Genomic DNA, 27905 nt, shown 5'->3' with positions numbered 1-27905 from the left:
CCTTCATTAATGATCTGGCTTAATCCTCTAAGAATTGGCCTCACTAACGGTTTTAAAGCTTTCCAGAAATGAGATTCATAAGAGCATGAACGAAGAATGAGATTCTCAATGTGTTACGTTAGATTGTAAAATTAGTTTTATTGTAAAGTAAATCTAATGTATCATATGAAATCATGTCAGTTTATGAGTTTACTTTTGTAATGTCTCTTTATAACTGTAACATTTTTCTTTCTAAAAATCGCAATAAGCAGATTATGTCTTTTGTGTGATAATACGTCCTATTGATATATTCTAATCACACGGAGGTATTTTCAGGGTAATAAACAATAATTGATATATTTAAATTATCAAATTATAGAATCCATTGAAAAAAAGGCATGATAATCAAATTTATGACATCTTAAATAGCTTGTGATTATCAAGTTAGATAATTTATTATGAAATTAAAAAAAAAAGAAATTGATAACCTCATGTGCATATAACTATAATTTCTCCAAAAATGTAATTAGTGGAAGAGGATTTTTAAGTTTTGAAGATCATGGCTACATCAACGAGACAAATATGTGTGGGGTTTGAAAGTGAGAACAATTTGACTACCAATTATGTGAATGGGCCTTGCCCATATCACAGCAGTAGTAGAAATACGAGACCCATAAAAGGGTATAGCTGGACTGGACCTTAACAACATATAAAGTGAGCCCAGTACTCAGACTCAGAGCCTCCACGCAAAAGTCCACAATCTCTCTAACCCTAGAGTTCTGTACTTAAAAGAGTTTTGCATATAAAGAAACGGAAGCATCCTGCCCCCTCCTCCACTTCGAAACCCTGCCGCATTCCAGAGTCAACTAAACACCATATTCTATTCCTCTGTTTGAGCGTGCGTTTTGTGTGTGTGTGGGACGAATGAAGGGCGTGCAGATGATGAGGAATTTTTTTTTGTAGAAGCTTTACATTTTGGAAAAAAATGTGAGCGGTGTTCTACCTCATACTTCCATGACTCTGATGCACTGCCTCTTATTTCTTTATTTGTTTCTTGTTCTAGTGTTTTTTTTTTTTTTTCTTTCGTCATCGTTAACCGTGTATTTTGCCGGAAAATAAATCAGATTTTGAATAAATTCGTACGAATTATGATTTCTGTCAGAAGGTATTCAATTCTTCGAACTTGACTTTCGTTTTAAAACTTAGGAAAATGCTAGAGCTCCCGCTGGGGGCTCCGCTGGAGCTCTAGTGTATTTTTTTTATGTATATTTTTAAATTTTTTTTATGTAGATGTTTTTAATGATTTTAAATATTTTTAAAAAATAAAAAAATTTATAATATTATTAAATAATACTTGCTTAATCACGAAGTAAAATATAAAATATTTTTAAATATTTTATATTTTACTTCGTGATTAAGGAAGTATTTTTTAATAATTTTTTTTTTTTACTTCTTGATTAAGAAAGTGTTTTTAATAATGTTCTAAATTTATTTTATTTTTTAAAAAATATTAAAAAATATTAAAAAAAATTATATAAAAAATAACTTAAAAAAAAAACACACACAAAAATACACTACAGCCCCAGCGGGAGCCCCCAGCGGGGGCTGTAGCACGATCCTAAAACTTAGGCCGATTGGGATTATCATCGTATCTGACATGTGTTGTCAATTTGAGATCATTATTTCACTGTTACTGTTTTTTTTAATGTTTTAAAATCTAAGGCTTTGAATCAGGGGATGGTTGAATGTTTGGAAGGAGAAGTGAGGATGATTCATGAACGAATATTCTGGCCTCCACTCTCCAGGTCATACAAATGTGATCGCCCTTTTCAGCCATTCTTAAAAACCGAGACGCCGTTTTCGGATTTTGTAAAACGACGATTATTTTTTCTGGGCGAGAATTTTGTTCACACGTTCAGTCTATCTAGAGGATTGTTTTTTTTTTTTTTCTTCTCTCTCTCTCTCTAATTTTTGTAATGATTTTTCTTCCAATTCCATAAGCAATGCCCTTTTCACTCCCAAGTCCCATGGAATTGGACTGGAAGAAAGTTGGCGTAGTAGGACGTTGATCAGGGGGTTTGTATCGACAATGAGCACATAAATTAAGAGAAACCTTTGATTAGGCCTGTGGAAGAAACAACCTAACCCGATCTGTCCGCTTGATTTGACTCAACTCGAACCGAAAAACACGGGTTTGAATGATGCACGAGTTCGACCCGTCCAACCTGCTAAGTCTCAGCAACATGTTAATGTCACTCAAAACTAACCAAGGTCTTCCAAATTATACTTTTGCAAACAAAGAAGATATGGAAAAAAACCCAGATCCACACAAACTACCGAAGATCGAAGTCAGGTGGAAGCTGGCTGAATTGGCCGAAACTATTGGTGCCGATATCAATCCATCCATACTTGATATCTTGCCCACTGAAGAAGAGGTAGTGGTTGCGAATTGTGTGCTCAAGCTTCACCCTAGTTGGCTAGACTCGGAGCAATCAACACGGTGTTTTCCTCCATCAAGGCCATGAAGCCCAAGATCGTCGCAGTGGTGGAGCAAGAAGCCCAAGATCGTCGCGTTTGTCCCTCCAACTCAAGACTTGATGACTGGAGCGGCACGAGACGTTAAGTATGCAATGGAATACTCGGATGGGATCGTCTGGATTCAAACCGGTCCACCTAGGGTCCAACACATTCAAGCAAGCCAATATGTTGCTGGCTCGGGTGGGAATGAGTATACAGTGGATGAGAGCTGTAGACAATCTCTCATCATATTCATCGCATATATAAAAACTGGTGACCCAATATCAGGTCAGGTCGGGTCGGGTTGATGCGCTTCTAGAAATTGTTGGGGTTGGGTCGGCCCAATATACTAGCCGGTTTGGTCGGGTTGCAACCCTGTCTTTATTATGATATATTAGAATGTACAGTTTATACAACTTGCAAATGGGGAATTAAATGCCGTAGTTATAGGGAAGCATCTATCCGTTGAAACAATAGGAAAAACTATGAATTTTTTGGGTTGCCAAAAGCCGAACATTCGACCGGTTAGCACTGGATACTCGTGGTCCAAAACTTAGATCGTTGCCATGACTTTCTGACTTTAATAATGGACTTCAAAGTCCAATAGCCAAGTAAAACGCTCCAACGCTAATCACAAATGACAACCTACCTAAAAGAATGCCATTACTAGTAGAACTAGGCTCAGTTGGAGTCCATCAATTCCCAACTGGAATTATATGGACAAACATTTTAACCGCCGCATAATAAGCATGCCCTAACCAAACTGTTATTGTGATAAACATTACAATATCATACCTCGTCTCAGCTAAAGCCCATTGGCATGACTGTAGAGTTTGAAATAAAGAAATCCTGCAGACTGCTTATATTTCCCAAATAACAGCCCACCAATAATATACTAACACGTAGGTTGTTTACCACAACAATCTTGTGATGCACTGCACAGAACCTGATCAACCTGTATCTGCCTTCTTCATCTTCCCATTTTCCCAAACAGTTCTTCCCCTTTTCCCTTCATCTTCTCCACCACTATTTCTTCTTCAACTTTCTTTCGGTACTAAATTTTGCTTCAAATCATTCATCAAGTACCTTGCTCAGAGTCCCAACTTACACTAACATTCTTCTAATCACTTCATCTTCGAATAAGTACAAAGAAACGCTTGATCCAAACAACACAAAACCCAACTATCAAAACAATATAATAAACTACAAATACCCAGTAGAGACGACAACACCAAGAAAAAAGAAGTTCAATATCATTTATTTTTACAGAGATTTCATCATTTCCAATGCTCTGTAGATTTTTATTTCACCTGTTCTCGTTTTGTGGGCTATCCTTTCTTTATTTGAGATCTATGAGGCGTGAGCAAGGGACAAGGGCAAATTTTAAGAACCAAAACAAAATAAAAAAAAGTAGGATCCCACATTTTCTCACCGTCCAAACAACAATATATTTTCTTAACATTCAAACAAAAATAAATTTTCTTAGCATCCAAATAAAAACGACATTTTTTCAGCATCTAAACGATGCATTTAAAGGTAACAAAATCATCCAAAAACATAGATAAACATCAAGGCTGAGAAATTTGTGTGGGATGGTATTCGTTCAGTGGGTTTCCTTTCTTTAGCTTTCCTATTGTTGTCCTTGTCTATCCCATGTGAACGAGTGTAGATTAAATTTGGTGTAATTTCTGAGGTGGCAGTATGTGAGTGGAGGGTTGTTATTTGGGGAAGAGTAGACTGACCGCTTAGAAGCAGTTCTCTAATATCCTATTGTGAGCACTCTCAATGCTTTTGTATTATACAAAAATTTAAATTATATGAAGAATTGCTCTAAAAAAGAGTTCCATCTAATTATGTAAAATGAATTGTAAAATACAATTAGCTACGGTAACCCACTACATATAGCAGATACTGTTCATCCTGTAAAAATTTGTTTATTATTGATATTTCATTTACTCCCTCATTTTCTTTTACTTTGATTTTTATCATGTAAGTAAATTCTTTTTATTGTTCTTCATTTAAAACACATATATTTCATTTTTTCTAAAAAATATCTTGAAAATATTTTTAAACTAATTTTTTCATATTTCGATTTTATTTTTAATTTTTATTTGGCTTATATATTTTTGTTTTACGTGTATAGAACTAAATTATTTTACATTGTATATAAAAACAAATTACAAATATAAAAAAATATATATATATTATAAATTTATTGGTAGAAATGAAATATTTAAAAAGAATAAAAAAAATATTTAAATGATATAGAGAAAAAATAAATAAACTGATGGATGAGATGAGCCATTATTAGACTCTTTAAATGGGATTTCTGACAAAAATGACTTTTTCTTATTGATACATTCAAATAGAACAACAAACATCATCATACAATACCAAATATCAAACACTCTGGAATGGTATAAAGCTGAAGATTGAACTATAATAACCAAACAAATAGACAATGAACAAACAGAAGAAATATTGATAGCCACGTAGTAGTAGATATGGAGCTGGAAAACCTCATTCGGCTGTCAGCCAGAGTTGTTTCAGGCTCTAACTTTCATAAGCTTCTTCTTCCCCTTCCTCGTACTCGCCCTCATCATCAGCTGTTGCATCCTGGTACTGCTGGTACTCAGCCACCAAATCATTCATGTTGCTCTCCGCCTCAGTGAACTCCATCTCATCCATACCTTCCCCGGTATACCAGTGCAAGAAGGCCTTGCGACGGAACATGGCTGTGAACTGTTCGCTCACCCTCCTAAACATCTCCTGGATTGATGTAGAGTTCCCAACAAAAGTGGATGCCATCTTCAGACCCTTAGGTGGGATATCACACACACTTGACTTCACGTTGTTAGGAATCCACTCGACAAAGTATGATGAATTCTTGTTCTGCACATTTATCATCTGCTCATCCACCTCTTTGGTACTCATCTTTCCCCTGAACATTGCAGAGACGGTCAGGTAGCGGCCATGGCGAGGGTCAGCAGCACACATCATGTTCTTGGCATCCCACATTTGCTGAGTCAGCTCCGGGACAGTGAGGGAAATGTATTGCTGGGACCCACGAGAGGTGAGTGGTGCAAAGCCCACCATGAAGAAATGAAGACGTGGGAAGGGAATTAGATTGACAGCCAATTTCCGGAGGTCGGAATTCAGCTGGCCAGGGAACCTCAGGCAACATGTTACCCCACTCATAGTTGCAGAGATCAAATGGTTAAGGTCACCAACTGCAAAATGAAAGGTACAAAAAGGCAAGCTTTAAATACTCTGCAGTTCTTCAAGTTGAAAATGAATATAAAAATGATTTGATACTCACAGCTTGGAGTGCTGAGCTTTAGGGTCCTGAAGCAAATGTCATAAAGTGCTTCATTGTCAAGAACCATGCATTCATCAGCATTCTCCACCAACTGGTGAACTGAGAGGGTGGCATTGTATGGCTCCACAACCGTGTCAGACACCTTTGGAGAAGGGAAAACAGAGAACGTGAGCATCATCCTGTCAGGGTACTCCTCTCTAATCTTCGAAATCAGCAGGGTTCCCATGCCTGACCCTGTGCCTCCTCCAAGTGAGTGACATACCTGAAAACCTGTCCAAAATAGGATCAACAGGTAAGTTCAACCAGAATATTTAGCATGGGATTTACAATTATTAGCAAAAAGTTCATTACTCCACAGAAGAGCGGAAATAACATTGTCTGGTCTAAAGCAAAAAGTTCTCATGCTTTATAAAGTTAGAAGTCACTTGAAGGAAAAGAGCATTTAACGGTCACAACTCATAGAAGAGCGGAATCAGTTCATTACACCAGAACCTAGTAGAACCAGAATAACTGAAAGGATACCTCATACCCAAAGGCCAAAGAAAGGACATAAAGTTTTGATTCTACACCAGAACCTAGTAGAACCAGAATAACTGAAAGGATACCTCATACCCAAAGGCCAAAGAAAGGACATAAAGTTTTGATTCTGCCACACGAAACAGAACGTAATACAGATTGCCGCCAAAGCAGAAATTACACTAAAAAATACATGATAGATAGTGTCGTCTTGATTACAGAGTGTTCACTACACATGGCATCTTGTAAAATACACCCTATAAGAGGATATCATTTACCGACAAGAATCACAATTAACAATAAACCTAGAAGTAATATTTTAGCAGTCCAGCATTATCACAGGTTACTTATTACTGGCGTTCACTATAGCACGTCTCACATAATGATCACTTTTGTTGTCCAAAAATCCTTTTTCCGTTTCTAACTCAGATGCAGATCCAGGTGCTGGGTATAAGGTTAAACCAATAAAGTTGGGGGTCGGAGTAACTAACGTCATATGCAATGATTCCCTTCATGATTGCTTTTATCACAACTGATATCAAATAGTTCTAAATCTAGGATTCCTCTTCACTGTAGACGGAGGGCCCACGAGACGGCCAAATTAATGGATGCCATAAGATTTACTGCTTCTGTAAGTTTGCTTAAGAAGCCATGCCGGCAACATGTAATCTTTAATCGGGCCATCGTAATCATGTTATGACCAATACAGTTATTTATAGATATTTTTATTTGATTATACATCACAAAAGATGTGATAAAGATTCTTGTCTCCACACCAGACAAAGAAGGGGCCGGCGAACAATCAACCCTATTCTCATGATAGATTTATACATAAAAAAACATATATTATAAAATTAAGAGCATCAACAGTTAGTCACAATAATGAAAATAGAAAAGCTTAAAAAAAGATCTGATAGAAATAAATCTATAAATTGAATTAATATAGTATACAAAATAAAAATACTTTTTTAAGTTTTTAACTACAAATACATCACGCCCGTCACAAGATTCATGGTTTTAATTTTGTTGAATATCGTTTCTAGTACCATCAGGTTCATGGATCTGCGTTCTACTGTGTCAATTTGGTACACAATGACGAGAATGTAACATTGCAATTACAGCGTATCTTGTTCAGTATTTAGAGATCACTGCAGCACTGAGAATTTTTGAGTTCTTGTAAAATAATCCACAAGCTTTTCAAATGAATGGAATGATGTAGTTAAATTTGCGATAAAATTAAAATAATTCAAACGTATAATTAGAAAAAAAGAGAAGTAGAATGAAAACAAATCAAAATACAATGCCAGAATACCTTGCAGGCAATCACAGTTCTCAGCCTCTTTGCGAACAACATCGAGAACTGCATCGATCAGCTCCGCTCCCTCAGTGTAATGTCCTTTGGCCCAATTGTTGCCCGCACCAGATTGGCCGAACACGAAGTTATCGGGGCGAAAGATCTGGCCGTAGGGGCCGGATCGGATGCTGTCCATGGTGCCCGGTTCAAGGTCCATGAGCACCGCCCTGGGAACGTACCTACCACCAGAAGCCTCGTTGTAGTAGACATTGATCCTCTCCAATTGAAGATCGGAAGAGGAACCGTCGCCCTGGTACCTCCCCGTGGGGTCTACCCCGTGCTCGTCGCAAATCACCTCCCAGAACTTGGAACCGATCTGGTTCCCGCACTGGCCACCTTGAATGTGCAGGATCTCCCTCATTGTGTTTTGGAGGTTGGTGGCTATGGGCGTCGATGAATTTGACGGAGGTTTTACAGAAGGAGGGAGATAGAGAGAGGGAGAGACAAGAGGCGGAGGTATAAATGAAGGGCGAGGGAGAGGGGGAGAGGGAGATTCGGATGTTGGCTTTAGGGATGTTAGGGGACAGGATGGTAAATAATGGGGGTCCAGGATAGGATAGGATATTTTCATGTGTTATACACTATAATTGCGTGCGGTGACAGCCAGACTGTACGACACCCAAACTCACCGTCTTCTCGCTTTGTGTGTTCACGCCAAGGCAGTGGGCCTCCACCCTTCTCAAACTTTCTACCATTGATTCAGCGCTTCTGTTTTCCTTTGCGATTTGTTTAGATATCTAGTCAGTTAACGTGATTTGACGTTTTTTACTATAAAATATTTGATTTATGCTTATTTTTATTTAATATCTTTGTATAAATTTAGCACTCCTCTTTTACTTTAATATTTTTCTAATTTTCCAATTTCTATCAAATGTTGTGGTTTGGGTATTGTGGCTACTCGAATCGAAAGCGTCTACCCAAATTGGTAAGTATTATGTCAATTATAGAAATTTATTTGCTATTTCAGAAGGTGGATGAAGTGCTATATTTATTTTATTATGATACCAAAAATGACAACATGACATATTATGATTGGGCAAGATTAGTTTAGTCATCAATTAATTTCATTTGGTAGGGCAATGTAGCCTCAAATTTAAAGGATTTTCAATATGAAAAATAAAAAATTTTGAGGAAGATAATCTCTTTTTTTTTTTTCATATATAGGTATTACATATCTTTATTTCGAGGTCTTGAGCGAGAGGATAAGAGAAATAGAAACAAGAGCATTATTTCGGAGTGAACTATTATACTTCTCAATCATATATTTAATGTGGCTAGATTCATATAGACTGTTAAGATCTGTTTTGTATGAACAAGTTGGAAAGGGAGAAGAAATCATTCCCGATTCTTGGTGATAATTCGAGCCTTGATCCGTATCATTTGGAGTCATCAATTGTGGTCCGGAGCAGTAATACAATATCGATACGTACGTCCATTTCAGTAAATAAAAAATAAATATATCAAATATAAATGAGAATGAGATACACATATTTACATGGTTCAGCACAAGGCTTACATCCATGGATCGTTTGGAGGGAAAATCTATTATAAATAAGAGTATTTTACAGTCTCTCATAATCTCTTATAGCTAACTGTATAGATGAATCGATGACCCTTGCTACCTAGAGTTTCCTTCAGGAAGTTGAAGAAGTTCTCTCCTCAAGTCGCCCAAAAGACCCCTGAATAATTCAAATTTATGTAATTTCGATGTCCTCTCCTACGTGTCTGACTGTCTTTCCTTCTCTTTTTTCCATCACTTCATTTATTTTTCCCTAATACTTTTCTTTTCTCTTAACTTTTGTCCCTCATTTCCTTCTATCTCTTCCTTCATGTTGAGACTTCTCGTTTGAGTTAGGCTTAGGATGCCATATTGAGTCAGGGCATTTTTATCCCTTTCATAAACATTAATCAATATTGTAAAATTTAGGTTATATTCCTATTTGTCACTATATGTATCACGTAATACATTTATGCACAAAATTGCAGAACTTTTTATTTTAAAGTTACTATATAGTATATCACATCAGATTACTTCAATAATTTATAAGCGTTGTATTTTTATAGATCTAATATTTGACTTAAGCTGGCATTTCCATGGTCTAATTTAAAAGGAAATCCATGTGGATCCATTGCCCGTGATTCTTTTATGTATCAACATTTGCATGTAGATCTAAATCGGCGTGGCATTGCCAATTGGCCATTTTTCCCAATCCCGATCTATCTTTTGCATCTTTTAAATTATGATGATGTGTGCATATGTTATACATAAGTCCCATACGCCGTCCTGCCAACTTTATAAGCAGTTTATATTTTACTAATATTATTAAATACAATCGTTTATACAAATGTCGTGGACTCATTTAACAAATAAAAGTAAAATTCAGTATTAAAAAATTTATTTATTTTCATAAATTTCATATTTACTCATTTATTTTTAAATAAAAAAAAAAGACTCGCAACTATCATTTGGGACATCCCCGAGCCAGAAAACAATAAAACTGGAAGGAATCAATTTTATCCTCAGAAAAGGAAGCGACGTAGAAAATAGAACCACAACTAATTTTTGTATAAGAAATGATACTTGCAGTCGTGAATGTACAAACGCCGTGCAGTCATTTTGAAAAAAGTGAATAAATGTAAGATCCACATGATGCTTACGCATTCCACGACTGTATATAGTATTATTCTTTTTGTATAGATGTAAATCGAGACGAATAATAGCTCATTCCTTAACGCAAGAGCTCATCAAGGATGCTCAGAATCCTAGAAAAATATGAATAAATAAAGTTCCAGATCTTGTCATTGCAGATTTTTAATCGACGCTGGCCATTCTCCTCTTTCCGTCTAGCTTAGATGTTGTATGAAGTCTCAAAACGCACCCAGCATAGGGGTTCACTGCATGGCACTCCATTGAGAACAGAAAATTTGCTTAACAATGAATCTTAACAAATCTATCACCACAAGGGAAGACAGATATTCTGAGGTCAATCACTGGAATTCACTTTCACAGGCATTGCATCATTGTGCAAGCTACATTCAATTGAAGGTCCATATCAAGCAAAAGAACGAACCAACGAAGGTTGTCATGCACTGGGAGTCAATTCTTACATACCCATTTTTAATATACAGTAATATCAAAGAAGCGAAGCAAGAATTTCGCTGAAGGAAATTTACACACTTCCATTAATATGAACTGAACTGAAGGAACCTTAACAACACGCTAGTGTTGAAGTTGAGACTCGTTGCAGTGCCTTTTGAAGTTCAAAGCCTCATCCGCCAAAAACTCACTGAATATTTAACCATGTTCGAATAATTATGCATGAAAACATTATTGCAAGAGCCAAATATAATCGAAATAACTCACCAAATACGCTCAGCCATTTGTGGTGTTTCCCATCTCGGACTCCATGGATACTCAGTCATAAGAGATGATTTGATTGGTACACCTTGGGAGGTCAAATGCTACAAATTAAATTAATATGATCTGATTAGCAAGTGATTTTGCAGACCTCTGACTGTACAATGATGAAAGAATTTTGTTCTTAACGATACACATTAGCCTAAATGTTTTCTTGATCAAGCTTTCAAGGCCAGTGGTTCCTTTTATTGCTTATTGATATTATTTGCATAGAGATCTCGTTTGATTTTTCTTTTTCCTAAGCAAGATGGTGATAGTGCCATTTAAATTAGTTGATGATGCCTCTTACCAGAGGCTTTCATTACATAAAGCACTCGTAGGATTTTGACAAATAAGGATATCAGATATTGGGGTGTACATAGGTTTGAAGGTCTCAATATTTTCTGGTCTATTCGTAAATTCAAATTCTCTAATACCTCATAAAGGCTTGTATCTTATTTGTTCTATTTGATGAACTGGATTATCACAACTTGGTTACCACTTCAATCGGGTTAGAAAAGTCCTAAAATGTCATAGGTTTGGGATACTATCTTTTGCCAAGTATTGCCATTTTTTCCCAATTTGTATCATAAACTATCAAAGCTGTCAATTTGCACCTTAGTGTACCAAAGTTTTGCAATTTACAACCCCAGCTAAGATCTGACTGTTAAATCAATGAAGATCGGGACACTGAGCTCAAACTTAACGATAAAATATTAACTGAGTATGCAAATTACCAAAATTTGGTAGTTTATAATTCGAGAGTGCAAAATATAATTTCCCCTTTCACTTTTGAAGAACTTAAATCAAGAATAAAATAATAAACATTCTCGATGTACCAAATGACATCTGCGTTGTGCCCAACAGCAAAAAAGCTAAAAGTCATTTCAAACTATTACTAAGCAGTACCTCTTCTCTGGTCAAAAGCACACACAAGATATGTAGGAAATAAATATGAATTGCCAACTATTGTGAAACAAAACTGGTGGGAGTTAATTGAACTTGATCCCACCACCTCCTAAAACCAGGACCAGCGAAAATACAACCAAAACCAAACCATACAAGAACCACTCAAAACATTCTGTAAAATAACACAAATGAAGTAATCCAGCACATGGGGTTTAGCAATTTCATCCAAGGCAATGCAATTGTTCATGTATGGCCGCATTGTATACACCGATGGCAATGATCTGTATCTATCTATCTTTACACATGCACACACATCATAAATCTTTAGACTTGAGAAAAACTTATACCTGACAACTGTGAAGCATCAAAGCTGGTTGCTGCTTTGGAAACTGAGTTGAAATCATAAAGTGCACCTACAGTAAGAGGAGTCTTAAGAGTATGCTCACTTGCAAACAAGAAAGTTGATCTCAGAATCAAACAATGCAAGTTACACTTAAACTAGATGATATCTTAACCATAGAGAAATCTAAACTTATTACAATACCCTTTATTTGCCGTACCATCTACTGACACAGAATGCAGCAAGCAACTATGAATGAAAGATAAAAAGCTAGTCCATGGCTGTCAATCAAGACCTATGTGCATAGGCCCGACATCCACATAAACTTATAAATCAGAAGCTGCCACATTCACAAATACACCCTTCCCAAAAAAAAAGCACGCAATAAAATCAAACCTCTTAGCTTCCATATCAATATTAGAAGCTAGAATATGGCACCCCAAATATACAAGACATAGCAGGATATTTTATAAGCATTAAAAGGGGAAAAAAAAAAGGACCATGGGAGTGGAATTTTAGATATGACACAAAAAGTAAATTCATCAGTTTGACCATTTATTATCTGGTTAAAAATATCACTTACAAGGTTTATTACTCAATCTAGTTAAAAACATATACTATAGGCAGTTCATCAAGGATGTTTAGGAAAAGAGATATTCATTACGGAATGAACATTATAAAAATTATTCTGATAAACAATTGTTCTCTCTCTTTTCATATCGGAAAGTTTGTATCGTGTGTTTCATGTAAAGAAAAAGTTATGAAAAATGAAATTTAAAATAGGTCTTCCAACCAGTGATATTTTTGTTGTCAGCTGTGTCATTTGTGTTATAAAATCAATTTTTAAGTTACCTTATGAGCACAAATAACTTAACTTTCAACAGTTCCCCCTTCAGCCAAAAGTAGGGCTGAACTTGGTTCAGTAGATCTTCATCTTTACTCAATTACAGATCTACTGTGAATCAAAATCCACTGGACCTATTGCAACCGGACACGAAGTTTGAGATCATTATGTTAAGATTAATTTCTCAACTCCTAATCTCAGTTTGGCCTTAAAGGGACAATACTGGTATTGATTTTTTGAGAAAATAAAAAAATACCAGGAATGTGAACACCCCAGAGCCAGCTAGAAATGTTGCCTTTCGGCAAAAAACCTGGCAAGAATAGTGAAAAGAACAAACAGTAAGTTCAGATGGTTCAAACAATTATACAATGAATTATAATTTCTGTGATGCATACCGGATCAGCTTCTAATGGCCATCCAAACTGAGGGACTAATGCCTCAATAAAGCGCCTTCTAACATCAATTAGTGAAACTGCCTCCAAGATCTTCAATAAAAAAGAACTATATGATGTTGGAAAGCACTCATACTTAACATGCAACTATAGACTAAACGCATCACTAGATGAAGGAAATACAGCTGACCTGTTTCTCAAGAGATTCTTCCAGATGGGGAAGATATTCAGCCATGCACCTATGAAGGAGAAAAAGAACTATGAACATGATATGGCGAAAGATATCATCCTATGAAGTCAAAGTGATACAATGACATACATTCCATCTGACCATGGTGGAAGCTTGACATCTTCAATGGAAAAGAAAGACTTCAATTCAGAGCTAGATACCAATTTTAGACGAGGCGCCAAAGGAGCAGTGACGTGTTTTTTCCCAACAGGGTATATAACCTTCATCAAACAGGAATTTCAAAGACAACTACTCATGCTGCTGAAGGGGAACAAGCAGAGGAATATTGAAAACAGAAAGAAAGAAAGAAGAAAAATAAAAGAAGGGCAATAGAACCTGCAAGTATATCTTTGGTGGACCTCTCCAAGGGCAACCAGGCACCATCCTATCAATCTTCATGTCTGTTATGGGTACTGCAAATTTGACCTCCTCTGGCTGCGCTAGAATTCATAGGCACAAAAACCACAAATACAATAAAAAGCTACATAAAGAAGTTTCAATCATTATTGCTCAGCTCATAGGATCAATTAGAGAAATGTCAACATGTTATTTTAAAGTGATACCTTCTCAGCACCTGAACTCAAAGCCATTTCAATTCCCTGCAGGACAAAGAAGGAAATTAAGACAAAAAATCCAATTGCTGAATTGGCCACTTGCCATATAATATAGAACTTCAGGGTATAAACAGTAAAAATTGGTAACTGTATGAAGGGAGTGCATAAACTATGACTACTTAACCTAGCCAGTTAAGCTTCTAAATTTTGGGTGATTAAAGACAATGAAATGGAATTAAAGACACATACCTAGGATGCGAATTAAGCGAACAAAAAATTAACCAAAAGAAAATCAAATTTTATGGTGAGAAAACGACACTGAAAATTAATAATAATGAATGTAGACCATACAAAGCACTTTAACAAAATTAATACAGAGATTACTCAAGAATCATCCCAGAAGTATAAAAGAAATAAACAAAAAAACATCGTTAGTTATCAGAATATGAAGAATAAGATCCAAACCACAAGTTCGCTAAAATGTTCATAAGCTGACCCCGTTCCGCGAACAGAAAAGCAATGTCATCAGGGCACAGTTCACTCATTCTGCTTCACACATGCACAAATCAAGTCATACCCAAAAATCCCCCCCTCTTTCTATTTGTTTCATTTATTTCCAAAAACGAAACTGAAAAAGATACTCCTTGTTATAAGCAAGGAGTAATAAGTGCTACATGTGTTACATGCCAAACAGTAAACACACATGATGATCTCATGTTTCCTCACAAACCCACTTTTCTTCCCTCTTCATATTCTGAAACACAGAAAGGGATAAGCATACACGGAGAGAGTCTTAGAGAAAGAAAAGAATATATTATAATATAATCCAACTATTTTACTTCAAGTACTCAAAAGCCAACTCCTTGCGTACTTCCAGCATCAGGACTACGGAAAAGAGTTAGCCCTTCTCGCTGTTCTTGACCTCTCCCATGACCCATCACTGCCATACAAAACTTTGCAAATGGAAAACATAACTCAATATTTTCCACACCATCTCATGTACTATTCCATTTCCTATTCGAATGACCTAAAAAAGACATCTTTCACTAAGCTAGTCAACTGAGATGGCTAGTTTTAGCTGCACATTTTCCATCTTGTTTCCCCCCTTAAATTGCCTATAAAAACATAGCGTGAATGTCTTCAATGTTTTCATCAGAAACACAAGAAGAGAACTAAATGTTCGATCTCTAATATAAACTTCAAATATCAAAGGCTAAGAAAGATTAGTAGTGAAATGCTGCTAATATCTGTCCTTTAAGTACAATACAGATACCTCAATAACAAAAGTCTACAATCATATCGATAGCTTTATAATCAAGCCGAACTATTACCTCCCTAAACACAATAGTGCTAATTTCGAAGTTCAACCTAGCATCATCGACATCCCCAACACGCTTTCTCTGGTAGTCCACGTATCGATCCCTATAAAACAAAAAAATTGCATTTCATACTAACTCTTTTTAAGTAAACCGACTCCGAGTAAGATTTAGAAAGCTTCGACCTGAGTTCTTGAATTAGAGCCATTAGACGCGTAGGGTCTCTGCTATTCCAATCATCAAGTAAACTACAATTCTTGGGTGACTTTGCGCTAAATGGATGAAAGCTTTCATCTTCGGGTCCAAATATAATATCCGGCGCGGACATTGGCGAATCCGCGTTGTACATGACATCCCCTACAACAAATCAAACACAAAAAAATTTAGCCACAGATAGAATCCAAGTAGAACTAAATGCCGGGTGCAATAGATCTCACAGACATTTTACAACGTCAAGGCAGAAGGGGATGGCTATCGTGAACCGGTCAAGGACTCCAGGGTAGCATTTGTTACCGGACCACATCTGCTCAACCTGCAAACAAATGTACACAGAATTTGAATCTAGGTTTTGTTTTTCTTTGTTTGTTTTGGTTCGGAGAAAAGGGAGGGAAAGGTATATAAAACGAGACTCTAGGTTCAACTTTCCGAGATTATTATAATTTCTTGGAAAAATGAGGAGTACGATTTTCTAAGAGTTACCTTAACGTCGAGGGAATGGTGATTGAGAAGGTAATTGAGCTGAGCAGCGATCAAAGGAGGAAGACCACCGGAAGCCATGGGTGAACACCGCCGTGGAGTTCTCTTTCCTCCTGGCTATCTACTAATAGGAGTGATATGCTAGCCCCCGTTTGACACGGCGGCGTTCATTAAAATCGGATATGGACAGGTGAACATGGGGTAAAACTCAAACGGCACCGTTCTCCATAACATATACGCTCTTTCCAAGGAAATCTTCCAAGAGGACTATGAGCCGGGCTTTTAATTGAATTGGGCTGAATATGAAGCCCATATAGGGGCACAATCGTCATATATGATCTGGTGGAAACCCTAATGACGAAGCCCATGCCCTTTAAAATCATCAATCGCCCTTTCTGCTTCCAAAGCCACGCTGTTGGTGCTAAAAAATCCCTAGCCAGGCGAGGAATGAGGCTGCGAAATCCTCCACACTAATAACCCTAGCGCGGCAGCGCTCCCCCTCGTTCCATCCCTCCCTTCTCCTCCCCTCTCTCTCTCTCTCTCTCTCCGTGTTTTATTTGAAGTACAGTGAAATCAGATGATGAATTTGGATTGAAATTTCTCACGACGGTCGTCTGAGACACGTTAAGTGTCGTTGCTGATGCAATGATCCAATGCTTCTGATGGTTTCAACTGTGGTTTTATGAATTTTTTTATTCACAAAAGCTTTTCTTTGATATTGCGCATGATACATATTAGGGTTTATTGGGATTATGGAGACCGTGGTTGGGCAGGCATAGTGATGACGAATTTGAGATCAGTCCGATTAAGTTCATGACAGGAAGATAATACCTCCTACTCATTCTGAACGCTTACTTACTCACCATTGATTTTTGCTTCTTCAACCATTTTTTCTTGCAAGATTTTGTTTATGATTTGAAAAAAAAATCAACTTTTTATTTTTGTTGCCTATCTCGTTTTCTAATTTAGAAAATTATGTATGAGATCCAGAAAGAGGTATGAAATTCTTGAAAATCATGAAGTCCATTTCATGAAGCCCATATAGGGGCACAATCGTCATATATGATCTGGTGGAAACCCTAATGACGAAGCCCATGCCCTTTAAAATCATCAATCGCCCTTTCTGCTTCCAAAGCCACGCTGTTGGTGCTAAAAAATCCATAGCCGGTCGAGGAATGAGGCTGCGAAATCCTCCACACTAATAACCCTAGCGTGGCAGCGCTCCCCCTCCTTCCCTCCCTCCCTTCTCCTCCCCTTTCCTCTCTCTCTCTCTCTCTCTCTCTCTCTCTCCCCGTGTTTTATTTGAAGTACAGTGAAATCAGATGATGAATTTGGATTGAAATTTCTCACGACGGTCGTCTGAGACACGTTGAGTGTCGTTGCTGATGCAATGATCCAATGCTTCTGATGGTTTCAACTGTGGTTTTATGAATTTTTTTATTCACAAAAGCTTTTCTTTGTTATTGCGCATGATATAAGTTAGGGTTTATTGGGATTATGGAGACCGTGGTTGGGCAGGCGTGGTGATAATTTGACATTAGTCCGATTAAGTTCATGACAGGAAGATAATACCTCCTACTCATTCTGAACTCTTACTTACTCACCATTGATTTTTGCTTCTTCAACCATTTTTTCTTATTTTAAAAAAAAATCAACTTTTTATTTTTGTTGCCCATCCCGTTTTCTAATTTAGAAAATTATGTATGAGATCCAGAAAGAGGTATGAAATTCTTGAAAATTATGAAGTCCATTTCATTCCGAGGGCCTCCCATATTAGTTCGGCTCGTAGAATTTTATTAAGGGAAAAAAAGTGATCAAATTGATAATTAATCTAAATTTCTAGGGTTGATTTTAGGGAAATTATAATTGTGGGGCCAAAGTTGTAATAACGATCAGAAATTAAGGCTTCTTGTTTTTACATCTCTTCTCAATTCATTTCATCTAAATTTTTATATAAAATATAATAAATAATTTAATAAAAATAATATTAAAAAATATATTTTAATAATATTTTATTTAATTTTTAATTTTAATCTCAATTCAACTTATTTATAAAAAGAAACAAATAATTAAGGCCTCAATTATTTTGAAAAAATATTTCATCTCATCTAATCATTATAACTTTTTTAACTTCTAATACAAAATAAAATAAATAATTTAATTTTTTCAAATTTCAAAATAAAAATAATATTAAAAAATATACTCTAACAATATTTTAACTTTAATCTTATCTCATCTCAATTCCGAAAACAAACGAGCCCTAAATTAAAAGATAAGATAAGCTTCTAGCAGTTGTTCGACCTAGCATTCTGATGGTAAATAGAACAAATTTATTTATGGTTCCAGAAGTGTATTCACAAAAATACCAAAAGAGAAAGAAAAGAAGGATGTTGAGTGAGTAATTATTAGCTAATTTCAAGGATATATCTTGCTGTTATCCTGTCATATAAGCTAAAATCGAATAGGAGTACCATATAATCCATATGTGGGCGATTCATGTCCAAGGAGTATTTATATATGCAATATGCACAAAGCTGTCCCTACATGCTTGTAGCTGATTAAAATCCATTTAACTTTGCTCTTCAATTGAGGGTAATGAATCTTCAATCCGGCTGGGTCTGACAAAAAAAAGAGAGAAGCTTTGAACACTTTGATGTACACGGCGGTTTAAATCCATATCCATGGTTGGCCACGTTTAGTCTAGTGTCCAAACCTGCAAAACAATTCAAAGAAAATACATTAATTTGTGAATTTTGGATAGACAGGATTCCTGTTAATGATAGTTTAGATTAGATGAAGAGTGATTTATTTTCTTAAATTGTCACTAACATAAATCTTGCCGTCAGAGGAACCGGCAAAAAGCATGAAGTCATCCATATCCGATGTCAATGAGGTAATCTTTGAATGTCCCCCACCAGCCATTTTGATGGAACCAACTTTTGCAACTCCTCCTTTTAACCAAACTTCAATGATTCCACATTTTGTGGCAGTGAAAACGTAGTCATTGTTGACGGCTATGCGTTGGATATCAAGTCCAGTTGAGAATGATCCAATTACTGTCTTGGTGGAAAGGGAAATTACCTTCCATATGCAAAATGGGACCAAAATCGATCAGCTACCAAATTGAAAGGGATTTTAATTTTGGGTTTGCAAACAAAGAGCAACATTGAGAGTTGCGTACCTTTCCAGCTGTTGCATCCACTGAAGAACCACCAGCAAACAGGAGGTCATCATGAACATGCAGGGAATATATGGTTTGTTTTCCCAACAATTTTCTTGTTCCAGAGTAGATTGTGTTTGATGTGTAATTGCACAAATTAACTTCCTGTCAATTTTTTTTTTTTGTAATTCAAACGATCAATAAGCTTTTATATATAACTGCTACCTGAAAAGGAAGGTCCAAATCACCAGATTTATTGCAAAGAATGCTTACCTGGATACTGTAACCATTACAACCGCAGTAAAGTTTATCCCCCGATAGGGCAAGGCATTTCACGTTCTTGTTGAAATTTACATGCTTTGGAGGCCCAGACCAGTCATACACCTGTTGATAATCCAAATTTCAGCAAAAGCTCTTTCTGCTGTGGGCTGTATATTTATCCTAGCTGTTCAAATAAAACTCTTGAGCACTTACCTTAACTCCAGTTGTTTGAGAAATGTAGCATGCCACATTAGCATTGGCTATCAAGTCGTTTACTGCCTCTTTCATGTCATGGACTTGAAGACAGTGAATTTCTTCATGTTTGATTGCCCACACCTGTAGTCAAGAAATGCATACAGCAACTCCTTAGTGAGATTTAGTAAAACAAAATATTTGGGAACAAGTAGTTACTTTTTTCCAGGAATTTGTGTTTTAGCTTTATCTCAAACGTTAAACGTGGGACTTGTCGTTTATCATGGAAGAATTGCGGTAGAGAGAGAGAGAGAGAGAGAGGGAGCAAAAAAAAGAATAAGCTCTTCTATAGCTTGTTCTATCAGAGAAGAGAATATTTCTCCACTGCATTCACATGTCAACCCAAACAGCCAAAAAAGAGCAAGTGAAGCAAGGGCTGTGATTTTTCTTTAAATAGCAAACATGAGGTGGCTTACCCGAATTGTTTTGTCATGGGAACCGCTATATAGTTTGTCACCTGAAGATGGGACACAGAGACATGTGACAGCCTTCGTGTGTTCATGAACTTCTTGAATTAACCTTATTACCCTCTTCCCGATTTCCCACACCTAGAAGCAAAGATGCTATAGCCTTAGCTGTTGGATAAGAAATAGACAGCCCAATATTTGCCTAGCGTGTGTTTGCAAGTGTAGGTGTATGTATATTTATATGAATGGAATGATTTGTGTTCATGCAGTAGTCTGTGACCTTCAGCAGGCATAAACAATTGAATATGTTCTGTTTAGGTGCAAACCTTTATGGTTCCATCAGAGTGGCTGCTTATAAGCCGACCATTTAGGTGAAGCAAAGAAAGAACCTCACCATTTGATGATGAATCTAACTCAGTCATTTCAGTACAACTCCACAACTCTGTCTAAAAAACAGAATGTTAGTAGTATCTAGTCATCTATCTACAATACCTATTTTTATATAGAATCTATCTATATTGCACCCCACTTACTGCATCCACAGATGACAAATTCATCAACGCTTTCATTATATCTGTGACCACCACTGAATTCCTCTTAAGCTCTCTCAAGGTTCTGTAGATGTGTTTAGCATATTCTCCCAGTGTTTCAAGTGCAGCTAAAATTGAGGGTTTGAGTTAATTTTATTTGAAGAGACATTGAAATTTTTTGTGTGCAAAATTTTAGCTTTAGACTGCACTTACTTGGATCACTAATAAATGTTTTAATAGCAAGGGTCGCTAGAATCTTCTCCTCCATGTTCTTAGAGGATAGAAGGACATTGATGAATTCATCAAGCAAGAACTTGCGAGCAGCACCTCTAACACCAGTATGAGGAAGAGTAGAAAGCATGTACGTGAGCCATGCGGCAAGGACAAGGCATGACTTTGCCATCTCTAACGAATCACTCTTAAGGCATTCCTTCAAGGCCTTGAAAATAGAGCCCTTTTCGTGGTTGCAAAGTTCAAAAGCTACCCTTCTCTCCCAAGAGCTTGTAGCTTTCTCTTCCTCTTCCTATATGTAAGTATATAAGATTCAGGATTGATGCATGCTTGAATATAATGAGTAACTAGCTCCATAACAAACTAATACCAGACGAATGCAAACCGTTGTTTCCACCAAATCATCGTCCTGTTTTCTCAGCTGCTCTGCCTTCATCAAAGCATTGTAAGGCTGATCAAATCCGGCAATCTTGAGTAACCAGGCTTCAATATAGGATTCCCCTGAGATGGTCAGACGCCCAGAAAGAGATAATAAAGTATCTATAGCCATCATCTGAGAATTAGAGAAGTCCTTTCTCCTGAGTGCTTCGATTAATGCATCTATTGCTTCTTCCTTGTATATGCTCATCTTGCGTGGCTCAACCTGGAAAATTGTTAATCTTAGGAATCTGTGGTACACCATAAGATCCTTTAGTGGCACAGAGTCTAAAAGTATTATTAAAAACTTTAGATTTTAATGGTTGATTTCAGAGAATCAAGGCAAACCAGGAGATCAAGCTGTAGAAGAAGAGCAGCAACTGCAGGTTGCTGCTTCACAGGAGCCATTTGAAGATACACAAGAAATGCATGCATGGTGCTAAATGCTCCTTCATCTTTAATTATCTGCAAGATGTGGTTGCAGAATGTCCTCCTGTGACAACGTAGGAAAGAAAAGTATTGAAATTTACATTAAATGATTGAATTCTCTTTTCCCACCAACTTAAACTTTCAGAAAAATTGGAGATTTAACATGGTATTGTAGCAAAAATGATCATGAGTTTTAACCTAACTCCACCCTTTATCCCACCAGCTTAATTTTGGAACAAAGTGGTCATCTAACAACTAGAATCTTCAACATGGGTGTTGGAAGGGTGATTGAGAAAAGATGAAAATAAATCATTAGGTGCTTGTATTCCATACAAAGTAGCACACATGTAAATTTGTGCGTGCTGTCTGATACGAATAAAAATTATTAGGAGAACGATCAAAGCATTTGAGATCCTACTCCAAAGCACTCCCGGCAAACATATCATACCAAGGTTGGTAAGTTATGCAAACCAGTGATCTTAAACCCACAACTCTCCCTTCACCCTCATTCTCAGAGGGGATGACTAGATGAGGTATTGTCACAACTATAGTTTCATCGGTGTGCCAGTGCAATTTATTTACTAAATTTATAATAGAAGTAACATACTTTAGAATTTATCACAAATGAGAAGTGAAGATTTCAGGTAAAGAATACCTGTTCAACCGAACTAGATCCGAGATAAAATCTACACATATTCCTTTCACACTATCATTTCCAGCATGAAATAATTCGAGCAAAGGGGACAATTCAATTATATTTGCTATCAAGTTCCGACAACTTTTTTCAGCTTGCATGCAACATAAAAGTATGGAAACGCTGGATCTTCTTCTCTCCAACTTATCCAAAAACTTGACTAAAGTAGGAATTCCATTTGCAGAAATGACACTCAAGGCATTGAGAGACCTGCTGCATTCATCCCCTCCCAGCAAAATCTGCTCAAGTATTGCCAAAGCAGCATCCTGGGGCATAATTACTAACTGAAGATCATCCAAATCTTCTTTTTTGTTTATAATGATCTGGACAAGAGAGGGTATAAAGTCATGAGCTGAAAGCTGAGCAAATGCTGGCCTCAGCTGGTATATAAGAACAGCAGCTTCAGCTAGGCCATGCTTTAGCAGAGCAGCCAGGCAATCAAAATCGGAGTCTACACTGGTAAGAGCTTCCCCTACAGTTTCATCAGCAAATACTAGCTCTGAGAGAATGCAAACTGATGTTCTGAGAACTTCTCTTGTCGTAGAAGCTGAAAGTATTTCCGCAAACCCATTTACAATTGCTGGATTGGATAAATAAGAATGAACCCCAGAATCACCCTTTGAGTCCTTCCATAATCTGCCTATTTCTAACACAGCTGATTCACACTCTTGCAAGTTGTCAGAATCACAGAGACACGAAACGTAGCGTTTTAAACCATTGATAATAGTTTCCACTGCAGCTTGAGATATCACACTGGTTGGTGATGTAGATACTGCTGCTCGCATAAATCTTTTGCTCCTATAGTGAAGATGCTCACCTATGCTCTTGTGGCCGGAGAAATCACTTGTTCTGGTTAGGGTGGAGACCAAGGGTATTTCTTTTGTGAAGGGTAAACTAAGTGAGTTCATTGGTGTTTCGGAATATGAATACTCCTGAGCGAGATCAGGATACTGTTCTTTCCAAGATGTTATTAGCCTCTTCAAAACATAGTTTGTTTTGGGCAGTGTAGTGGCAGAAAGAGGTTGCCGTGTAATAGGGCATGTCTCATTTCCTCTTTCCAGCCATTCTTGAATTGCTTTTCTCTCATATGTCTGACCTGTTTCAAGGGTAACAGGATCACAAAAGATGTGGCTTGTGATGGGGCAAACAAAATCCTTAGGCGGTCTTGTTCGAGTAGTCAGCTTCTCAGAAATTGGGAGAGAAATGAAGTGCTGGCTTCCCTCCTCCCCTTCATGAATGGAACTAAAGAATCCACAGAAGTTTGAGTGTAAGTGGAAAGGGACTTCAATGTTTCTAAAAAAAATTATGGGTGACATGCTGGTCGTCTATTTGCAAGACAAGCAAAATCAGATTAGTTGCAAACTCCCAAAAAACAATAAACTAAAAGAAACAAAGTGCTGATTACCTATTTACTAATACTTGGCTATTCACACTGTCGTGACTCATTGTCCGTGTGTGGCCATAGATTTTCCTGCAAATATTCTGTATTTTCATTTAGAATCCAGCATCCAAACGGGAGTTTGGATAACACAAACTAAATTATACAAGAAAAAAGCTAGAGTAGATGAGTGGTAGTAAAAAAATTGTAAGAAGATCTTAAATCTGGAAACACACCATCACTTCACCATCAGACTCTGCTGAGCTGATACTGTAATCATTCCTCGTGTGTGGAGATTCAGGCAACGGGGTGGCTACAGTGGAATCCGTGATCCGGTTGGAAAAAAGACGCAACATAGAAATGGGTTCCTTTTGACAATACTCATCTCCGTTTGTAGATAGATTCTTTGGAGAAGTAGTTCCAGGGGAATCCAGGGGAGAGAAGATTGAGGAAGAGTGTACTTGATTCTTTATTTCAGATGAAAGTCCTTTTGGCCTAGCTTCCTTGTCATCAACCATCTTCACGCCCCTAAGATGTAATCTTCTGGTTGATGTATCCTCGCAATCCGCATAACCATCATCAGGCTCATATTCAGACTCATCTTCATTCTCATCGAGTGACCCGTCCTGGAATCGTTTACAAGAATAGAGCTTACAGTATTCAAAAATTACAAAACCTGTATGTAAAACCCAGAAAAAAAAAGATAGAAAAAGAAAAGGAAAGAAAGATGTACAACTATAATCAAGCTTTTGTTGTGGAAATATAAATGCACTGCTCTAATTTTTCTTTACCTGAGGTTCCCATCTAGCAGACTCCTCAAGAATCTGAGAGGTAATGGAACTTGCATTCTTTCTGCTAGAAGCCAAGTTACTGAAAAAGTACTACTTACATAAGAGCCTCCAATTAAATTAGAAGTTCAAAGATCACATTCTTCTCCATAAAATTCAGAACCAATATATCAATCATAAATAGGGAGTTTTCATGTAAAAATAATTTAAAGGAAGTTTGGACAAGACATGAAATTTTCAAAATTCTCAATTTTTTTAATAATTTTATTGTCAAATACAACTCAAATATAAAACGCTTCTTAATTTTGAATTTTAATTTTTTTTATCTAAATATTAACTAAACATTATCCAAACATAAAAATCTATACAATTTTTCTAAATTTCAAAATAAAATTAATATTAAAAAATTATATTTAAACAATTTTTAAAATTTTATAATATTTTTATTTAATTTTTTCTCTATTTTTTAAAATTCAATAAAATATCTTAACTCAAGCCATTGCTATTTACAGAATATTGAGATAATCCAATTACAGGTTTCAAATGCACTAACCTGCTTGCTTCTCTTGCACCATACTTAGATTTAAGAATTGCAGAAAATCCAGCACTCTTGGGCAAGATAGGACCGAATTTTACATAATCTGGAATCGAACGGCTGACCTCATGCAAAGGAGTCATTGGAGGCTCTGCAATTGGCAACATCGGAATCACCCTCTTGTTCGAGGATAAATCAGAGCTCATGAGATCCTTATAATATTTAGCAAAAAGCCGTGTATTCTCATCCAATGCTTCCCCGTAAAGCTTTTCCAGCTTTTGCAGTTTCTCCATCTGATCTGGCCTCAATGAGAAAATCACAGACTCGTTGAAAAACTGATCCAAATCAGCAGTCAAGGACAAATCAGAACAGTCAGGAATTGCTTCCATCATAAGTCTCTGCCTCTCCTCCGAATACCACCCTACAATCGAGCTCATCTGTGGAAGAAACAGGTCTTTCCAAAGTTCAGGAGCAAAATCGATCCGCGAGAAGAAAGGGTCTACTATAAACATCTCAAGAACGTGAAGAACTGAATTGTGAACGTTGCCCCTTAATTTCCACATGTATGAAAGGTTGAGATGAGCCCAAGCAGAGAGATAGAAGTTGGGAACCCCAGCAGTTTCCTGTGTGGAGTTCAGCATGGCACACACTTGCAGCATCTTCTCTGCATAGTCCAATCGTGCAAGTTTAGTTTCCATATTAGAGGTGTTGATTGCTTCTTCAAGGGCTTCGATACCCCAGTCCAAATTTGCCAACACTGCTTGATCCGAGTACCGAACCTCTGTGTCTTTGTCACAGCTTCCATCTTCAGCTGCCAACCTCTCTGCACACTGTTCTTTTTGTTGGGTTCTCTGTTCTTTACTAATCAACCGATCTCGGCTGAAGTTGTCGACGGTAGCAATCAACAACCTAACCATATCCTTTTGGTCCATCGTAGAGCCATACCTAGCATTCATTTTTCTGTCTTGACGAGACAATCTAAGGGAACAAATTCCAAGGTTAATCTTAACAGCTAGAGCATGGATTAACAGTTTTCAACTGGTCTTTCTCTGATTGCTATAAGGAAACATATGAAAGGAAAAATGAGAACTTTACTATTTCACATCCTTCTCTTTGCCACATCTTTTTTGAGTAACTCAACAATTTACGTCCATAATTCGACACCATCACACGCACAATCTCAAAATGCAATTCTAGCATCTAAATAGAAAGACAGAAAGAAGTGCATAAAACTGATTACCCATTATCAATCCTGTGACTACCACCAAGAGGGATAAGTGTATATTGATATCAACAACAGCAAATAGATTCATTGCCATGGTAGAAAAGGCAAACGAACAAGGAAAACAAAAATTCACAGATGGAGAAGAGTACTTACTTATTGAAGAAGTAACACTGGTACTCTGCTATGGAGATGATCAATGCCCCATTTTTCTTGAGGAAACTAGTTTCGTCACTTTTGAGAGAGAGAGAGAGAGAGAGAGAGAGAGAGAGCCGGCCATTGGAGATGGTGTAAGCAGTGCCGGCCTTAGCTTGCTGTGTGATGTTCGAAGTAAATGGTGGACAAATTTAATATATTACCAGTTCACTATAGTCTATTGATATTTGCATTGGCCAGTCTTGAATACCAATTCATATCAAAATTTAATAATTAAAAAAAAGGAATATTATACGAATAAAAAAAATTCGGATTGAAGAGTCGTTTGGTAAATGACAAGAGAGCATCTTTACCCAAAAATAAAATAGACAACGAAGAAGCACTGCCCTTTTGGCCTATTGGACGTTTCTTTTTTTTTTTTTTTTTTTTTTTCCTCGGCCTTGTACGTGTTTATAACAAACACAAGAACAGATCAAATCTAACTGTAATCATATTTCATTAAAATAACAGAACTGTGATCGTGTTGCGTTACACAAGGACGAAAAATGGTCTTGATTTTCTATCACTCTTTTTTACTGCTAAAATTAACAACATTTCTCATGATCATATTTTGCTAATTATTTAGTAGTTTCCTAATATTGATGAAATATTACTACTTTAATTATTTATTTATTTTCATCGGACCCATGTGTCATATTGACTGATGGTCCAGTTCATTTGGTAATGCCTGTAATTTGATTGAGCTAGCCCATAAAATTAGGCCCGGCCTAAACTATCTGGGTAACCCCGATATCAAGCCTTTATCTTTTCCTCTCATTTTCGTCTTTCGAGAAAGAAAAATACTATTTAGTTATTAAGTATCATGTAAAGAAAAATTATATTCATCATTTTTATATATCATATTTTTTGTGAGATATATATATGATGAGTTTAAGAATATAATAAATCTAAGAAAAATAAAATTTAAAAAAAAATTAAAAGTCTATGGTTTAGTTGGTATAACTTCTAACTTTTAAAATAGGGGTATGGAATCCGATACTCTTTCTAAAAAAAAAAAAAAAAAATTGATGGTACACTTTCATC

General features: G+C 36.7%; 3 protein-coding genes and 2 non-coding genes across 5 annotated transcripts; 2 read left to right on the top strand and 3 right to left on the bottom strand.

The window, feature by feature from the left end:
* Positions 1-4817: 4817 nt before the first annotated feature.
* On the bottom strand, positions 4818-8596 carry LOC109000886 (tubulin beta-1 chain). The gene is made up of 3 exons (XM_018977921.2): positions 7644-8596; positions 5816-6085; positions 4818-5726 (listed from the first exon to the last, which is right to left on the bottom strand). Exons 1-3 carry the CDS (start codon positions 8254-8256, stop codon positions 5050-5052), a joined length of 1560 nt encoding a protein of 519 aa, XP_018833466.2. The 5' UTR covers positions 8257-8596; the 3' UTR covers positions 4818-5049.
* A 1999-nt stretch (positions 8597-10595) lies between these two features.
* LOC109000888 (BRISC and BRCA1-A complex member 2) lies at positions 10596-16565 on the bottom strand. Its single transcript, XM_018977925.2, has 13 exons — positions 16366-16565; positions 16108-16198; positions 15852-16023; positions 15682-15772; positions 14360-14395; positions 14133-14231; positions 13887-14017; positions 13758-13806; positions 13571-13660; positions 13432-13485; positions 12339-12404; positions 11050-11147; positions 10596-10972 (listed from the first exon to the last, which is right to left on the bottom strand). The coding sequence occupies exons 1-13, from the start codon at positions 16441-16443 to the stop codon at positions 10906-10908; spliced, it is 1122 nt and encodes a 373-aa protein (XP_018833470.1). The 5' UTR covers positions 16444-16565; the 3' UTR covers positions 10596-10905.
* Positions 16566-16932: 367 nt separating this feature from the next.
* LOC118343859 lies at positions 16933-17030 on the top strand. The gene has a single exon (XR_004797649.1). It is a non-coding gene; the product is annotated as a small nucleolar RNA Z161/Z228 (small nucleolar RNA).
* Positions 17031-17677: 647 nt separating this feature from the next.
* Positions 17678-17775, top strand: LOC118343860. The gene has a single exon (XR_004797650.1). It is a non-coding gene; the product is annotated as a small nucleolar RNA Z161/Z228 (small nucleolar RNA).
* A 935-nt stretch (positions 17776-18710) lies between these two features.
* Positions 18711-26924, bottom strand: LOC109000889 (putative E3 ubiquitin-protein ligase LIN-1). The gene is made up of 17 exons (XM_018977927.2): positions 26823-26924; positions 25463-26422; positions 24913-24991; positions 24358-24747; positions 24149-24225; positions 22705-23985; positions 21969-22113; positions 21574-21846; positions 21186-21495; positions 20976-21100; positions 20769-20888; positions 20452-20583; positions 19997-20119; positions 19796-19906; positions 19544-19687; positions 19192-19443; positions 18711-19075 (listed from the first exon to the last, which is right to left on the bottom strand). Exons 2-17 carry the CDS (start codon positions 26398-26400, stop codon positions 19058-19060), a joined length of 4518 nt encoding a protein of 1505 aa, XP_018833472.1. The 5' UTR covers positions 26401-26422; positions 26823-26924; the 3' UTR covers positions 18711-19057.
* Between the last annotated feature and the right edge of the window lie 981 nt (positions 26925-27905).

This window comes from Juglans regia, chromosome 11, assembly GCF_001411555.2.
Source record: "Juglans regia cultivar Chandler chromosome 11, Walnut 2.0, whole genome shotgun sequence".
NCBI classification, from domain to species: Eukaryota; Viridiplantae; Streptophyta; class Magnoliopsida; order Fagales; family Juglandaceae; genus Juglans; species Juglans regia.
The sequence above is the reverse complement of the archived record's forward strand: the minus strand, read 5'-3'. Positions and strand labels throughout refer to the sequence as shown.

Coding starts and splice junctions, on each gene's coding strand:
- LOC109000888 (XM_018977925.2), bottom strand. CDS start 16,443: ATGGCTTCCGGTGGTCTTCCTCCTTTGATCGCTGCTCAGCTCAATTAC. Junction 11,148..12,338: donor TGATGCTTCACAGTTGTCAG/GTATAAGTTTTT, acceptor TTTAATTTGTAG/CATTTGACCTCCCAAGGTGT. Junction 10,973..11,049: donor CAAATGGCTGAGCGTATTTG/GTGAGTTATTTC, acceptor TTAAATATTCAG/TGAGTTTTTGGCGGATGAGG.
- LOC109000889 (XM_018977927.2), bottom strand. CDS start 26,400: ATGAATGCTAGGTATGGCTCTACGATGGACCAAAAGGATATGGTTAGG. Junction 24,992..25,462: donor GGTGCAAGAGAAGCAAGCAG/GTTAGTGCATTT, acceptor GTACTTTTTCAG/TAACTTGGCTTCTAGCAGAA. Junction 21,847..21,968: donor TTCTACAGCTTGATCTCCTG/GTTTGCCTTGAT, acceptor ACAATTTTCCAG/GTTGAGCCACGCAAGATGAG.
- LOC109000886 (XM_018977921.2), bottom strand. CDS start 8,256: ATGAAAATATCCTATCCTATCCTGGACCCCCATTATTTACCATCCTGT. Junction 6,086..7,643: donor GAACTGTGATTGCCTGCAAG/GTATTCTGGCAT, acceptor TATTTTGGACAG/GTTTTCAGGTATGTCACTCA. Junction 5,727..5,815: donor AAAGCTCAGCACTCCAAGCT/GTGAGTATCAAA, acceptor TTCATTTTGCAG/TTGGTGACCTTAACCATTTG.